At 41.3% G+C, this 16,278-nt stretch overlaps 2 protein-coding genes across 3 annotated transcripts; one reads left to right on the top strand and one right to left on the bottom strand.

Moving 5' to 3' along the window:
• Window positions 1-390: 390 nt before the first annotated feature.
• LOC114574013 (long-chain fatty acid transport protein 1) lies at window positions 391-6,366 on the top strand. Its single transcript, XM_028606293.1, has 14 exons — window positions 391-582; window positions 673-850; window positions 1,006-1,144; window positions 1,307-1,562; window positions 2,040-2,207; window positions 2,872-2,941; window positions 3,198-3,289; window positions 3,858-3,967; window positions 4,083-4,292; window positions 4,379-4,502; window positions 4,805-4,942; window positions 5,601-5,765; window positions 5,868-6,014; window positions 6,095-6,366. The coding sequence occupies exons 2-14, from the start codon at window positions 681-683 to the stop codon at window positions 6,250-6,252; spliced, it is 1,947 nt and encodes a 648-aa protein (XP_028462094.1). The 5' UTR covers window positions 391-582; window positions 673-680; the 3' UTR covers window positions 6,253-6,366.
• LOC114574023 (tripartite motif-containing protein 35) lies at window positions 4,132-11,468 on the bottom strand. Of its 2 annotated transcripts, XR_003695016.1 has the most exons (9): window positions 11,177-11,468; window positions 8,977-9,072; window positions 8,614-8,850; window positions 8,499-8,521; window positions 8,289-8,401; window positions 7,983-8,197; window positions 5,504-7,526; window positions 4,371-4,499; window positions 4,132-4,271 (listed from the first exon to the last, which is right to left on the bottom strand). XR_003695016.1 is itself a non-coding variant. In XM_028606300.1 (7 exons), exons 1-7 carry the CDS (start codon window positions 11,399-11,401, stop codon window positions 6,834-6,836), a joined length of 1,602 nt encoding a protein of 533 aa, XP_028462101.1. In that variant the 5' UTR covers window positions 11,402-11,468; the 3' UTR covers window positions 5,214-6,833. The 2 variants fall into 2 exon arrangements, 1 of the variants encoding a protein (XP_028462101.1); XM_028606300.1 differs by lacking the exons at window positions 4,132-4,271; window positions 4,371-4,499 and having other exon boundaries at window positions 5,214-7,526.
• Window positions 11,469-16,278: the final 4,810 nt, after the last annotated feature.

Here is a 16,278-nt window from a genome sequence, read left to right as displayed (position 1 = left end):
TAGTTATCTTATAAAATAAGATGAACTGCCAACAATTTGCAAACTGCTCTAAGATGCTGCTCGTTTAATAATAGCCTAATAATAATAACATAGCGCCATTTTGCCGTGCTTTAACTTTTGATACACAACGTCTTGTTTTGAATGCAGTTCTTTTACTTGTTTTCATCCATTGTAATCTAATCTCGCTATTTATTCCCCACAGCCATTTACAATATGTGGCATTCTGAATGTTACTCAGGAAACGTACAGCTCATAGTTTCCCATTAAATCAGACATTTATGATTTAATAAATCAAACTACGTGACAAGTTGTTTTCCCTGGGGGGAATGAATCACACCGCAGGGAGCAGCAGACGCAGCAGTTTATGTTGTAAGCTGCGCTGCGTTCAGCTTCAGTACGTGCTGCCGCTCATCACGTATTGTCCTTCTGACTTCTGACAGCTCTCGAGTAGGCTACAAGCGGCTGTGGCTCGACTGAAAAAAAAGTTAACTTTACCGATAGCCTACATCTTTGGACTTGAGGAAGAGCTTTGCTGCTGTTTTCTTTATTTCTTGCTGAATCGAGATTGACATTCTCTGACAGGTAAAGCCTCCTCTCACGGAAACATACTTCTTTTGGATTGTAATTGTTCTGTTTTTGTTTTGCATGAAGTCACTGTTTGTATCTCCACAGAGAGCACCATGCACGCGGTGGGTGGTGTCACAACGTTCCTCAGTGTGTTTGGGGCTGTCACCCTGCTCTCCCTCCCCTGGCTCTGCAGCCTGTTGGCTGGGCTGGGGCTCTGCATGGTCTGGAGGGGATCCTGGAAGTTCATACATGTAGCTCTACGCACCATCAAAAGAGACCTAATGTAAGGAGTTTGTGTGAATGTGCTTGTATATATGTGCGAGTTTCTCCCATTGTCATATTTGACACTTCTATATCTTCCATGCTGCCTACTCTCCATTCCTATTTCTAACTTTCTTTCATCCCTCCCTCCTTTTTCTACTCCTCTCTATCTAAAAGGTGTCTGGTCGTCATCCTGCGTATAAGGTTTTCCATGTACCGCAATTTGCGAAATAGAAGCACCATCCCTGCCCTGTTTGGCCAGATGGTGAAACTGCACCCAGACAAAGCTGCTTTGATCTATGAGGCCACAGGAGAGGTGAGGACTCAACGACGATTACAAATAAATGCAGCTTCAACAGCATCAGCACCTATACAATGAAATGGATATCAAACAGAATCACAGACCCCCAGATCAAATCAGTCATATTATTGTCAAATCGTAGCTACTGCATTTCCATAATTATTCATTTTATTTCAGATTTGGAGTTTCAAGGAGCTGCAAAAGAGGAGCCATGCTGTGGCTCACTGGGCACTGACACAGGGATGGGCTGAGGGAGATGTGGTGGCCTTGTACATGGAAAGCCAGCCTTTAATGGTGGCTCTGTGGTTGGGTCTGGCTATGGTCGGCGTAGAGGCTGCACTCATCAACCACAACCTTCGACAACACTCGCTACTGCACTGTGTCAGCGTGTCTGGTGCTCGGGCAATGGTTTTCGGGACAGAGATGAGAGAAGGTAGGAACGCGTCGTAGGAAGCTGGATATAATGACTGATAGATCTACTCTGTACTAGGGCTGGGCAATATACCGATATTATATCGATATCGTGATATGAGACTAGATATCATCTTCAATTTTGGATATGGTAATATCGTGATATGACATAAGTGGTGTCTTTTACTGGTTTTAAAGGCTGCATTATAGTTAAGTGATGTAATTTTCTCAACTTACCAGACTGTTCTATTATTTGACTTTTCCCCACTTAGACATTATGTCCATATTACTGATGATTATTTATCTAAAATATAAGTGTGAAGATATTTTGTTAAAGCACCAATTGTCAACCCTAGAATATCACCGCAATATCGATATAAAGGTATTTGGTCAAGAATATCGTGATATCTGATTTTCTCCGTATCGCCCAGCCCTACTCTGTACGCACACAGCAGTTTGCGTTCACATTTGTAACACATGACTTCTGATTGTCTCCTAGCGGTGTCAGAGGTGAGTGGCTCTCTGCAGCCCCACATGGTTTTGTTCAGCAGTGGTGAGTGGGACGATGAAGAGAAGCTCTGCAGCCTCCAGATTCAGAGCCTGGATGCCCTGCTGGACAGTTCGCCCAAACACCCACCACGCTACACACTCAGGAAGAACTTCAATGGTGAGGTGCCACTGAGTGCTTGTCCATGGGGGTTTGGGGTATTACTGTGTTGCCATATCATGTTATGACATTACATATCACAAAAGTTTTGATTGCAACACCTTTTCTTTAGCAAGTCTTTGCCTGCCAGAGAGAACTGCCAGATTTCACTCTCTCTTGTATTGGATAGAGCATGCACATACGCACACACACACACACACACACACACACACACACACACACAACAAAAAGTCACTTCAGAGATACTGAACCTCATACAACATTTAAGTGCATTTTGAAATATAGTTAAGTTTTTCGTTGGTATATTACATTTAAATTTCTCTCTAAACTTCACTTTTGAGTTATAAGGTGATATGTCTGTGCAGATTGCACTTTTCTCTCATTGATTTGCTTATCTGTATTGTTTTTACCTTTGTTGTCACATGACATTCCTAAGTTAATAGTTTTCATGTCTTTGCTTGTTCGAAATACTGAGGATTTGGAAGGAGACTGACAGAAACATGTTAAGGAATGATGGGGGAGCCCAGTGCATACCACACATGTGAAACTCACAACACACAACTCACTTTTCACGTCTTCTGTCTCTGTATTTCTCTCTCTCTCTCTCTCTTTCTCTCTCTCTCTCTCTCTCTCTGTCTCTCTCTCTCTCTCTCTCTCTCTGCAGACAGACTTTTCTACATCTACACTTCGGGTACAACAGGAATGCCGAAGGCAGCTGTGGTGGTGCACAGTCGGTGAGTTTATCTGTGATCTCATCTGATGGTGCACTGTTAAGTTTATGTAGGAATCAAAAAATTCTATTTTGTCATTGTCTACTTAGTAACTTTTACGCTCTGAGATCAGGGAAATTTAGCAACCTATGAAGGATAATTAAAAGCCTTTAAAATGTTGACATCAGAATCAACAAACTGCAGTGCATCAGTTAAAATCAGGACCATAAGTATCTGGTGATGATGGATGTCAATCAGTTTATTCCATATTTCTTGTCAGGTATTATCGCATCGCCGCCTTTGGTTTCCACTCCTTTGGCTTGTGTCATGATGACATCCTCTACAACTGTCTTCCCCTGTATCATTCTGCAGGTAGGCCTCACTCGATTCGCTCTCTCCCAGCCATAATCGTTTTGTTCCTGTCTTCGACAAGAAGACATGTTGTTGTTGCATAATCAGTGACATATTTAGCTCACTCCCTACATTATATCATTGTGGCTTTTCAAAACCCCTCATGTATTATCCTCTCCAAATATAACACCATACCAATTATACCATGGTGCTACTATAATGATCATAATCATACCTAATAACTTTACAGTTCAGAAGTTGTAATAATATTGCTGCCATTACTGAAAACATCACCACATCATCACCCACACATTAGTATCTGTGTGCCAGGATTCTAACTACTTCTTTCTGACTGAACCATACCAGTACCAGTAGCTGGTTTTGAAGTTTATGTACTGTGTCCTTATATCCCTGGTGTATAATATCACTGATTTGAAACAACCATTATTGTGATGTATTTTGCTTCCATAGATCAATGATACACGTATGGCTAGTATACTGTTAAGCTTTAGGAGAGAAAAACAGTTGACTATTGTCATTATGTCTTTCCTCGTGTGCGTATATGCTCTGAAAATATGAATGTTTACAGGTACCATCATGGGTGTCGGCCAGTGTCTGCTCTTTGGTTTGACTGTTGTAGTCAGAAGGAAGTTCTCAGCCAGTCGCTTCTGGGATGACTGTGTCAAACACAAGTGCACTGTGAGTACACACTGCCACCAAATCCTGTTAACAATGAGGAGTGTTCAGCTGCAGGCCACTTGCGCAAGTGATTCTCTTGAATCAAAACTGACTAATCTCTCTTTTTTTTGTCCAGGTAATTCAATACATAGGTGAGATTTGTCGTTACCTGTTGGCCCAGCCGGTCCGTTCATCCGAGGCACATCACCGGGTGCGTGTTGCCATTGGAAACGGCCTCCGCTCTTCTGTGTGGGAAGACTTTGTCCAGAGATTCAGAATCCGACGAGTTGGGGAATTTTACGGCGCCACAGAGTGCAACTGCAGCCTGCTGAACATAGACGGGAAGGTGTGTGTTGTTTTAAATAACTTCAAGGTAGGGTGACACATTTTCATCACTGCATCCTGTGTCATGCACATGTCTTACATGTCCAGGTGGGGGCGTGTGGCTTCAACAGTCGAATCTTGCCCAACTTTTACCCCATCAGACTGATCAGGGTACAGAAGAACGGAGATCTGTTCAGGGATTCACAGGGACTCTGTGTACCCTGTCTGCCTGGTGAGAACAGACACATGCACACACACAGACACACATGCACACACACACACACACACACACACACACACACACACACACACACACAAAGGGTCAAAAGGGGGTCAAACACGGTATTAGTATGGTGTTCCTAATAATCCTTTAGGTGAGTGTAGTTTGATCTATTGTGTTAATATCTTACCCTCACACACACACACACACACACACACACACACACACACACACACACACACACAGAATAAAAATGTTACAAATGTATCAAAATGTTCTTTTTTCCCTCCCCCCATTATTCTCTGTCTCTGCAGGTGAGCCAGGTATGCTAGTGGGACGCATCAACCACACTGATCCATTGAGGAGATTTGATGGCTACGCTGATAAGGATTCCACCAATCAGAAAATAGCTCACAATGTCTTTAAGATGGGAGACTCTGCTTATGTCTCAGGTGTGTTTCATTGTGTTTCTTTAGAATACAGTCAGAATAATGATGATTGACTGTCTGGGTTCATACATGTTTTCTCCCACAGTCTGAAGACATGCAGTACAAGACAGCTGGATTGGAAACTTTGAATTAAAATGTGAATGTTAGTGATTCACTGTCTGTGATGACAGGCTGGGAATTTGCCCATCGTGCTTCTCACCTTTCCCCCAATACATGCTGGAATATGTTTCAGCTCCCTTTGAGTAAAAAAACCCAACAACAACTAGAGAGGCTACACTTTATTTAACCCTTGAAATGAACAGAGGACAGCAGTAGAAACAAACACCCACAGACACACTGAGAGCATTGCATAGCTTTACTGAAGTAAAACATAATGTATGCTTTGTCCACAGGATACACTATGTTTTACTTCAGTAAAGCAAACTACAATGAGTCATCATTAGAAAATGTATATTTAATTTCTCTGTCTATGATTGCCTCATTTACAAACAACACTGTGAATCACCATCATATCAGATCAAAGTCAAAACTGTACTGGTGAGTCATCATCACTACAGACTTTACCTTCGTCTTTGTCCTCTACTCTATGATCCCCTCCAGGGATGACGATGATGACGATTGTTATCATTTCTGTTTCTGTCTGTCTATCGCTGTCTCTCAGGTGACATGCTGGTGATGGATGAATACGGCTACATGTATTTCAGGGACCGTAGCGGCGACACGTTTCGTTGGCGAGGGGAGAACGTTTCCACCACAGAGGTGGAGGGAGTCCTCAGCCGCCTGCTGGGACACACTGTTGTTGCCGTCTATGGAGCTTCTGTTCCAGGTAGACATGAGACGAGACAGGCAGGACGGGCAAACAAAGACTAAAGATTAAGGGCTTAATGTGTCTTCTGTTTATTAACCTCACCTGTCTGTTCGCGTGCAGGTGTGGAGGGGAAGGCCGGTATGGCAGCAGTAGCTCACACAGGAGGCCAGTTTGACCTCGATGCGTTCTTGTTCGCTGTACAGAAAGCCCTGCCTTCCTACGCACGCCCCGTCTTCCTGCGACTCATGCCATCTGTTGACACGACAGGTGAGACAGTGACACACACACACACACACACACACTCAAAGTGGAAAGTTCACACATGAACTTTCCACTTTTGTCCTCAGGTACTTTCAAAATCCAGAAGACACGGCTGCAGAGGGAAGGATACAAGCCACAAGACGCAAGTGAGAAGATTTATTTTCTGAACAGTCGTGCTGGGCGTTACGAGGCTGTTACTGATGAACTATATAATGCCATCATGGAGGGGAGAGTGTGTCTATGAGGCAGGATTAGACAGGACTGTATATTTCAAGGGGGAAGAGAGAGATGTGTTTCCAAAGACAAATACATCTCAAAATACTGATGTGGAAATATGATTGTGATGCCGTTTTTTGTTTTTTTTTGCAATGAAATAAACTTTATATTATTTAACACATTTAATGCATCTTTTTCTTGCATTGCATTTGAACACTTGACACTGAAGAGTTTTACATTCATCTTCTAAAAAAAAAAAGAAACAAAACAGAACAAATGGAGCTAAAACTCAGCTTTCAATTTCAAGTAAAACTCACGTTATTAGCCTTTGTTGTTGGGATGTAATACAATATCAGAGGATTTAAATACTGATGAGCCCACAGCAAATATATTTTTTCATCACACTGCTTAGAAACAAAATCCAATCTTATCAATTCTTGAATTATAAGTATTTAATACAAGACTCTAGAGTCTAGTGGCTGTACTTGGGCACAGCGGTTGTTTTCGGTGCTGTAAGCTAAAGTCACCATGTTCCCTATCTTATTTCAGTGTTAGTATGCTAAGTATTTGCGAATAGGACTAACGTTATGATTTGTTTGTCATTCACGTTCAATGTTGTTGAGCTCTGTTCAGTGAAACATGATAGGTCACATTGAGCCTTGGCTTGCTGCTCCGTTTTTTGGCAGCAGTTTTGTTGTCGTTCGTCTTTTCCTTTCCAGCGGGTTTTGTTTTAATGAGCTGGTCCTTCGTGGTGCATCTCTGAGGTATTGTTTTCTTCTCCTCTCTTATAGAACAAATCGGCATTTTTTTGTCTTCCGTCAGACGTCCGCACTCTAATATCTTGCTGCTGGTTTTGGTTGATGAAGCATTAATGTCTCCCTCAGTGCAAGATTCACTTTTCATTACCTGATCCTCCTCAGTGATAGCAGTGTCTTCCACGGGGACGTAATCTGACCCCACGCAGATGTTCACTCTCTTTGCCAACACAGCAAAGCCCCCGCACAACGCTGTGCTCTCAAAGAATGGGTACATCTTTTCAGTAAAGCGATGTCTAAACGTGAAAAGATGTGTTTCAGAATCAGCGTCCGTGAAATCCAGGGTCCCTTCATCCCAGTCCAGCCTCACACGGACCCTGCTGAGCTGGTGTGAGTTTAGTGTCTGAGCGGGAGCGGTCAGGGCTCGGTACTCGCCTTCTCGCAGGCTGATGCACCAGAGTCCTGCCTCTGGACAGACCTCAAACGCTGCCTTTCTGGACACTGACTGAGCAGCCACACCGATGGTCCAATTGTTGGTGGCACCAACCTGTTGAAATCAATAGAGATAAAGATTAGACAAACAGGGCGGATGGAAGGGAGAATTCATATGCTAGCATCTCAGAAACAAATTTATCTCAGGGTGTGTGTATACTAGATACTACTAGAACTGATACTTTATTCTTGAGACTGACACTAGCAATATTTGAGAGTAAACCAAATCATGACATGGGCTATTTGTGTTTACATAAACACATCATTTTGACAAACATTTATGGCATAACGCACATTTTTGGCAAGGATCCTCCAGATGTGATTTTTACTGTGCCAGATAAGAATGGATATTGAACATTACTTTTACTATCACTGACAGTGTGTAATGACTAAACTTGCTTCCAGAAAGTGAAAAAGCAGCCTATGAATCATGTATACTGAAACTATTTTCTAAGCCAGTATTAATAAATAATTATATACTCAGGCTCTAGTACACACAGTATGTAAGTACCGCAATATCCCAACAGTGCAGTCCTGATTCAAAGCCCTCTCTCGCAAGGATGCGGGAATAAGGGTGGAAACGTTCAGGGTTAGCTGGGATAGGGACAGCAAGATCCAGACTCTGTTCCAGCCCATGTGAGGGTCCAGGGTTAATATGGAAGCTGTTTAACCCAGGAGACACTTTCAGAGACTGGCCAGCTGTCCTGGGGTCCAGGGTCACTGGAGCTGGAAGATGTAACGGGTATCAGAGGGTACAGAAGGAGGGAGCAGGGAGGAAGGGGACAGGAAGTGCATGGATGTATAGAAAGTAACTGACTGTACGGGGCGATGTGTTTCATCTTCTCCCACTCGGCATACTGAAGGTTACCCAGGTGTTTGGCTACATCTATTAGAGGTCTGCAAACCTTCTGTGGCTCCCTGTGACGTGTGCTGCAGTAAATAGACATGAACATGCAGACAGTTATACAGTTGCATTCGCATGTATGTCTGCTTTTGTATGAAAAAAACACCCAGAAAGGTCACATACCTACTCATCGTGTCTTGGTAGTGCTTTAAAAAAAAGAGTTTGCATGGTAACTGTTTCAAATACAAGCACCTGTTCCCATTCATTGTCTAATTGTGTAACATTTGATTGATGTTACCTCTAAAAATCCAACCCCATCTCCACCTGCATCTAGCTCCTCTTCAACCAGTTGGATCTTTTCTTCCAGAGATTGTATCACCTGATTCATTCTGTCTATCTCTTCTTCTGCCCCTCTCTTCTTCTCCTCCCGTTCCTCCCTGAGCACGAGTAGCCTGGCTGCTTCCTCCTCTCTCAAAAACTGGTGAAGACTCTCAAAATCCTTCTTTATGTGATCTTCTGTGAGTTTGGCCTCAGCCTGGGAAGAACAGAAAAGCAAGGAACGTGCAAGGAAAGAAGAGAGGTCATAAAGCAGTGAACCAATCATAAAGTTTGTAATGCATCTGAACTTTTATAATTTTTTTATTTTTAGTAACAGCTCTACCTGGTTATGTCTGGATACATGTTGGCAGGTCTGTGTGACTACCTCAAAGCATATTATCTTCTTCTTCAGTCCATTTAGTGATGTCCTGAGCTCCTCCTAGGGGCCAAAGGGAGAATTACTTTAAACAATGCTCCATTAGTATCTGATGCAACCATTAAAGGATAGCCAAAAACAAGTAGTACTAAGTACATTTACTCAAGTACTCTACTTATGGTAAGTAACATTACTTGTAGTGTACTTAAGTGAAGTACACTTATTTGACAAATACTGACATATATAATACAAATACAGTTTTCCATCATATGTTTATCGGTATGACTATGAAATGGTTTTAAATTCAGTTGTCTGTGGTATTAAACAGGTTTTAAAAACTTGGTGAACACTGCAGAAACTCTGATTATGTGATGTCACCAAACTCTGTACCACTAAAGAAGAAAACAGGGTATAATAATAACACAATAATAGGGTCTGTACTCAGAAAGTGTGCCTTTAAACAAGCCATGAGGAATTCAGTATGGTTGTGATGTCACAACTATACTATGTATAGGTAGAAACTGCCGCTACAGTGCTGTTACAGTCATTCCCCGGCCGCAACGATGGTGCAGAGACTCCAAGACCGCAGATGCGGAAGACCTAGAAATGCTAACTAATCAGAGCAGAGTGTTTCAACAGAGGGGGAATACAGGTATATTCAAAAAGACACTATGAGAAAAATTATGTTTTTTGAAAATTAAAGCATGTAAACATGTTCTAGTAGAAACCCAAAATACAATAAAGCTGAACCTGAAAATGATTATAATAAAGGACCTTTCATAAATTAGTAATATTTAAAAATTACTTTAAACTGACTTCACAGGAATTTAGCATAATCCACCAGCTCTCAGGTTAGTTTTAGCATTTTAGTGTATGTGTGTGTGTGTGTGTGTGTGTGTGTGTGTGTGTGTGTGCGTTGTCTGAGATGGCAGCAGGTTGCAGGTGGTGTGCAGGTCAACACCAAACTGTTGTTTTTGTAAATCTAAACAACCACATCCATTGTAATTGCCATCGTTAATGTAATAGGTGCAGATATAATACATTGGCAACTTCTGTGTGTGTGTGTGTGTATGTGTGTGTGTATAGGTCATATTGCATGCCCAATGAGACTTAAACATGCATTTTGTGACATGATGACAGCAACAGTAATTACCAGCGTAGTTTTCAGTTTGGTGCCTCTTTTAATATCACTCTAAATTCTGCCTGTGTAAACTCATCTTGGATTAACAGGCAGCATCTGTTTGGGCAGGAAAATAAATATTTACAGGCGATGAAAAAAATGCCTGACTGCCTCCTTGTTGAAATATCCACTTGCTGTGGCCACAGTAGCATGCTAATGACAAAGTACAAAAAAAGTCACAAAGGGGCACCCTTTAGCCTCAGCAAAAAAAGAAAAAAAGGGTTCAAATCTGGAAAGAGCCTGGGCATGTGAGAGCTCTGCTGTTATTTCACATCTTTGTATGTACTACTGCTTTGTTTGGCTTTATTGCAGCAGGGCGCCCTGTTGTTGACAATCATCTGCCCTGCTTGAGGAAAACAGTGTGTTCCTGCCAGCTGCTCTGTATCGAATCCTTCAGCATTATGTTTTATTGCTTTCATTGGAAGAAAAAGAAGCCTTTTTCAGGACTTTCACTTTAGTGGCTCCCTCAAAGTTGTCGAAAGATAAATCTCAAGGTTCACAAGATGATTCATTTGATAGGAAATATTAAAAAACACATTCCTCTACACAAAAATATGCAAATTTGTCCTGTCTTTTCTCTAATAGTGCATCTTTTCTTGTAAAATACTGTAGTCATTAAGGCCTCTAAACATATTAAATCAAAACAATTTGAGGAGGGAAAATCCTTTTGGTTGAAATGTTCACGACAAAAGGACAAATAGACAAACAAAAGTTGAAAGCAAAAAAGGTTGCTTTTTACTTAAGTAAAAATAGCAAGAAAACAATGTCAAATATTACAAATACAAGTAAAGTACAAGGAAAAGCAGCGATTTGAAGATGGAAAATAAACAATTATCCATTTATATTGATCTAACGTTCCCTAAACTACACATTATGTTATGTTTATTTATTCTCGCCCAGCTTTAAAGTCGTACTTTTCTCAAGGGCTCAAATAATTACATCAGTTGTAAATTGATGTTTTAAAATGTCGTAGTTGCAAAGTCCTACCTTGCAGTCAGTTGCAGCCTCAGTCAGGAGGTAAACCCTGTGTCCTGCATGGCTCACAGCTGCACATTGTTCGCATAAAGGCTCCAGGTCATCCAAACAGAACATAGACAGGCTCTCTTCATGTTCCTCACACCGCTCTGGAGAGTCAGCTGACCGGGGTGTCGAGGTGAGGCCTTCTGCCTCGGCTCGGTGAAGGAAGACGGGGAGGTAGGGCTGGCAGCTCATGGAGGGGCCGCTGGTGGTCTCCAGATTTGACACCAGTGTTGTTCAAGTCCGACTAAATCAGTGGGTTTGTATGAAACAGATGAAAAGTGGGAACATGGGAGGGCATAAAAAGGGGGGAGGAGTAGTGTGTTTGTGTGCTTAGGTATCGGTGTTTGCCATACAGTCATGATTGATGCTCCATGAGAGGCGAGAGTGAGAGGAGCATGAGAGGCACTGAAGTTACAGTAGATCTCCTTACACACTCCTTCTCAAACTTGAAATTTAGCCAAGTGCCTACACCAGATGTAGCCATACATCACTCTTGTAGTTTCAGTTGGACTTTCATGGCCCTGTGATTTATGGTACATTCTCACATCCCAAAGGCCAACTTCATTCCTGTGCCTTTGCTTGTTACTTTAACTACTTCACATATCCCCCTCCCCATAGAGGTACAGTATAGTACTTCTTTCTTTGAATAGCATATTTTTCAAGCAAAAATAAGGTGATTGGGCTCTGATGTCATTTTGTAATTTACTTTTGTGAAGTGGCAATTTCTTCTTTGAAAAAATTCACATGCATCAAGTTTTGAATTATTGGAGACAAACAGTAGCACTTCATGTACTGCATGCCAGGCCTGAGTGAATGTATCCAGTTTCACTGGCCTTTAATAATTTGAGCTGCTCAGATCCAGAGAACATGTAGACCAGATCAGCCCTGACAGGTAATCATATTTCATGTAGTCAGATGCTCTGAAGTGAAATGAATGCTACTCTGTTTATTCTCAAGGTGGTACATGGTCTATATGTGGCTTTGTGAATACACTACTGTAAATGTGTTACTATTAACACATTTAGTGTCTCAACCTTTGCTGTCTCACACAACAATGTGTAACAGATTAGTAGAAATCTGTAGAAAATTAGTAGAAATTAGTAGAAAGTGATATTACTGTGATGCCATGTCATAAATAATGTCTAGGCAGACAGACATGACCATAATAAGTATACAGTATGTCCATGCACCATTATCATGTTCTCGTTGCACATTATGAGCTGTGATATTGTTGAAAAATTAGCTAGCACTCGGTAAAAGTATGCTAGGCCCAAACAAAATTACATGGTGCACTGTGTTTTTAGAACCAGACCTTAACAGGTGGTTTTCTTCCAAGAGGTTAGGAACAGAAAAATCACCCTTAGCATGTGTTGTGTTTGTGAAGAAGCTCTCACAAGCAATTACATTTTCTTTTTTAATTTAGTTTAGTTTAGTTTTAGAGTGCTAATTTGACAGAATTATATAAATTATTACCCCCCCTTTTTTCAGGAGTTTTATACAAACATTGTATTGTATTTTATTTCACTTAAAGGGGTACTTTTCCAATTTTAAACCAGCTCTGTGCAATGGCAGTGTGGGAAGTGTGTGCAAAAAAAACGGTATTTGGCACTAACACAAATACCGTTCATCTGCACACACTGCCCACACTAAGATGACACAAAGCTTTAAAATCAGCAAAGAATCCCATTAAACAGAGAAACATTCATGCAGATTGAAGTGTACTGTTAACGTACATCTCTACTGCTTGGTATAGATGCTCATAATTTAAAAACTGTGTGGTTACTTGAAAAAAAAAAAATAAGAAATGCAAAAAAATAAGAAAATTCCATTGTATTTTTCTGGGTTTCACCATTTAAGGGTTAATCAAAGAGATGAGGTATAAACTCATATCTATAATGATACTGATATGTGTGAACATGGCTTCACAACTTTCTTTCACAGTCTCATTAAGGTTTAATTGTCATTATGTATAGACGTAGTCTCTGTTTATACGGGTGCTACTATGAATGCATGGTTGTGTGCATGTGCACATACAAACCACCATTATCAGACACAATTTCTGTGCATGTGCACATACAAACCACCATTATCAGACACAATTTCTGTGCATGTGCACATACAAACCACCATTATCAGACACAATTTCTGCTACAGATTTGGCCCCACACCTGAGCAGCAGGCTCTTACACACTGGCTGTATTCTCACATTGCCAGACCTTCCTCCATAGTGCTGCGGAGGAGGGTCTGGCTAGTCCACTCAGAATTCCAGGATGGGAGAAAAATGTGCTCTGGTTTATTGGCATTTCTTTAAACCAATCACAATGGTCTTGATTGCCGGACAGAGCAATGGTGCCTCTGAAAAATAGCCTCCGGAAGGAACTTATTTTGGTGGAACATGTACGTTCAAAGGTTGTTTTAGTCGTGCAACAGAAAACTCAGATTCGGCAGATAGTCTAGCGAGCTGTCTGGATTTACCCTGCAGAGATCTGAGAAAAGGTTAACCATAGTCCTCCTAAATCGACCAGAGTTTAAAATGCCAACACAAAGAAAGCGGAAGGTACCGGACATCCCACCGGAATGAGGGACATCCGGTGGAATTTTTCGGCGGCACCTGAACAATCCCGGAAATTAAACGTCGTCGATATAGACTACACTGGCTGTGACGAGATAAAACACATCACGCTATACGGTTGCTGTGTCTGCACGTGCATTTGCATGTATTTTCTGTAATGGTTTTGAAGAGCTTTCTGCTTCATGTTTCTCTCTGTCTGCTGTCTCCTGTCTCTCTCGGCTGTCCTCCTCTGCTCCGATAATCCTGACACTAAGTGTTATCTCTCTCCCTCCTCTGACAAGAAGAGTTTTAGAGACAGTGAAGATAATGACACTGGCTATGATTGGGGAAGTTAAAAGCTTCACTGTAGTGCTTTCAAAAGTAGTTCTTTCGTTGTAGCACATGCTTTTCCCTCTCAACTACACAGCCCTGTTTGTCGATTGCAACAGCTGATTGAGATTTTGTGGCTTGAGTCCATAGTGTTGAGAGGATGAAGTACTAGAAATCCCCTGTCTCCTCTTTCACCATTCCTCAATTTTTTCTTAAGCCAGTGTTAATACACATGTGACTATATTCATAATTTCTTTTCAATTTAGGAAGTTCAGAAGTACAGTTCCTTGTCCTGTTTCCATTGTTTAACATGCTGCACATCAACAAGAATATGAGGTCATTGGTGGCGTTAGTTGTTGTTACGCCAGGTTTGTCTCAAGTATTGACTGTCAACATTAATCGGTTTTGTTGAGTCCACCACAATGAAATGATGTGTAAGTAAAGGAAGAGGTGGAGAAAGAGTGATCAAAAGGGTGAGGACAAACAATTGCAACAGGATAACAGGACAGAGACAAGAGGAAAGAGAATGGGAGGGAAGCTCTCATGTCACCTAAACTCCAAAGAACAGCGGTACATCTCAGGTAAGCTTAGAAATGAGGATAAACATTTTTTTTTGACAATCAGTTATGTTAAGCAGGGGGTTCTGTTTATTGGACCAATCTATATCCAAATTTCATCTAGCCTCCCAATTACTGACGGATGTTGAGATGTTACCAAAATGTTGTTGGTTTTGGAATAGTCGGTCAGTGTTTTGGAACTTTAAAATTATGTATTATTTCTTACACAATAATATGTAGTAATCTTATCTCTCTCTTTGTGACTTGTACACTTTTAACCTCACTCTTTCTGTCCTTTGTCTGTCCTTTCTGTCCATTCATGCTCAATAGCAGAGAATGGCGCTATTTACCAAACTCCTATGTGCATGCGGACACACACGCTCATTCAATCAGCAAATGAATACAATACCTGTTGCTTAGGCGCCCGCATCAACTGTGTATGAACTGTCACTGAGGTAACATACAGAAAGGTGACAAATGGGAAACTTCACATATTCCCATAATCCGTGTATCATTCGTGATTTGTTTTTCCAAATAAAACCCCCAAAAGCCAAAAATGACTTGTTTTCTCAATACTTGTTTCCAAAATCCAAATAAAAAAAACGGATAACGACTCCTTTTTACAATATCCAATTTTGAGCTCATATGAAAAATGGAAAAAACGGATAACGGGCGTTTCATCCAGTTTCGATATTTTCAACTGACGCAAATTGCGTGACCCGGAAGTGATCTCTATTATGTGACCCCGTATTCCTTTGTGGTGTAGAGTGCTGTCAAACACCAAATTCTTTAAAGGGGGTTCAATTTGGTGGCATCATTTCTCCACTCATTTATTCAGGACCTTCCTTTAATGTTTTACCCAAACTTAAAATTGCATTTTGGTAATAAATAGCTAAGATCAAAATCTTTCCTTCTGTAAATGAACAGAGCACATTGCTGACATCATGGAGACGTTGGCTCCTCTCTGTCGAGGTCATCTCAGCTCAAATCTACTGACCCACATAAGAAACAAACACATGGAGCCCAGTGAACCGCGCCCTCTGATTCAGCATCCTGTGAGAAAATCAAAATTATTTAATATTTTAATCACATTTTTAACAAACTGATTCTGTGCTCCAAAAAAGTTGTTGCACATGGTGAGTTTGTGTTGGAGGGTACTTTTCCTCAATACATGGATGGGATCTGGACACATTGCCACCTACTGGTCACCAACACTTTTAGAGTCGAGAGTCGTGATTCTAAACATGTACAGACAGAAATTCAGGAGCCATCTGCTCCCTGACCTACATCTGCTTCTTCTACTGCAGCCTTATCTGCACACTTATCTGTGTGTGTGTGTGTGTGTGTGTGTGTGTGTGTGTGTGTGTGTGTGTGTGTGTGTGTGCGCTCCAGGTACTTGAAGGTGGTTGGGGGTGTAAGACAGAGTTGGTGCTTTCTGGCTGTCATATCTGCACCTCCATACAGGACCATTGTGAGTTAGTGGATGACATGTGCCAACACATCAAAGGTATGCTTTTAGACTACAGCTGCCATTTACTGTCTATAGGCAGTCTGTATGCATTGTTGTTATTGTTCCATTTTATTCAAACAAACTGAAAATGTGTCTTCATGTCTGAGCTTATGTGTGCATG

The sequence above is a fragment of the Perca flavescens genome, chromosome 2 (assembly GCF_004354835.1).
Source record: "Perca flavescens isolate YP-PL-M2 chromosome 2, PFLA_1.0, whole genome shotgun sequence".
Lineage (NCBI taxonomy): Eukaryota > Metazoa > Chordata > Actinopteri > Perciformes > Percidae > Perca > Perca flavescens.
This window is presented reverse-complemented; position numbering and strand designations above follow the sequence as displayed.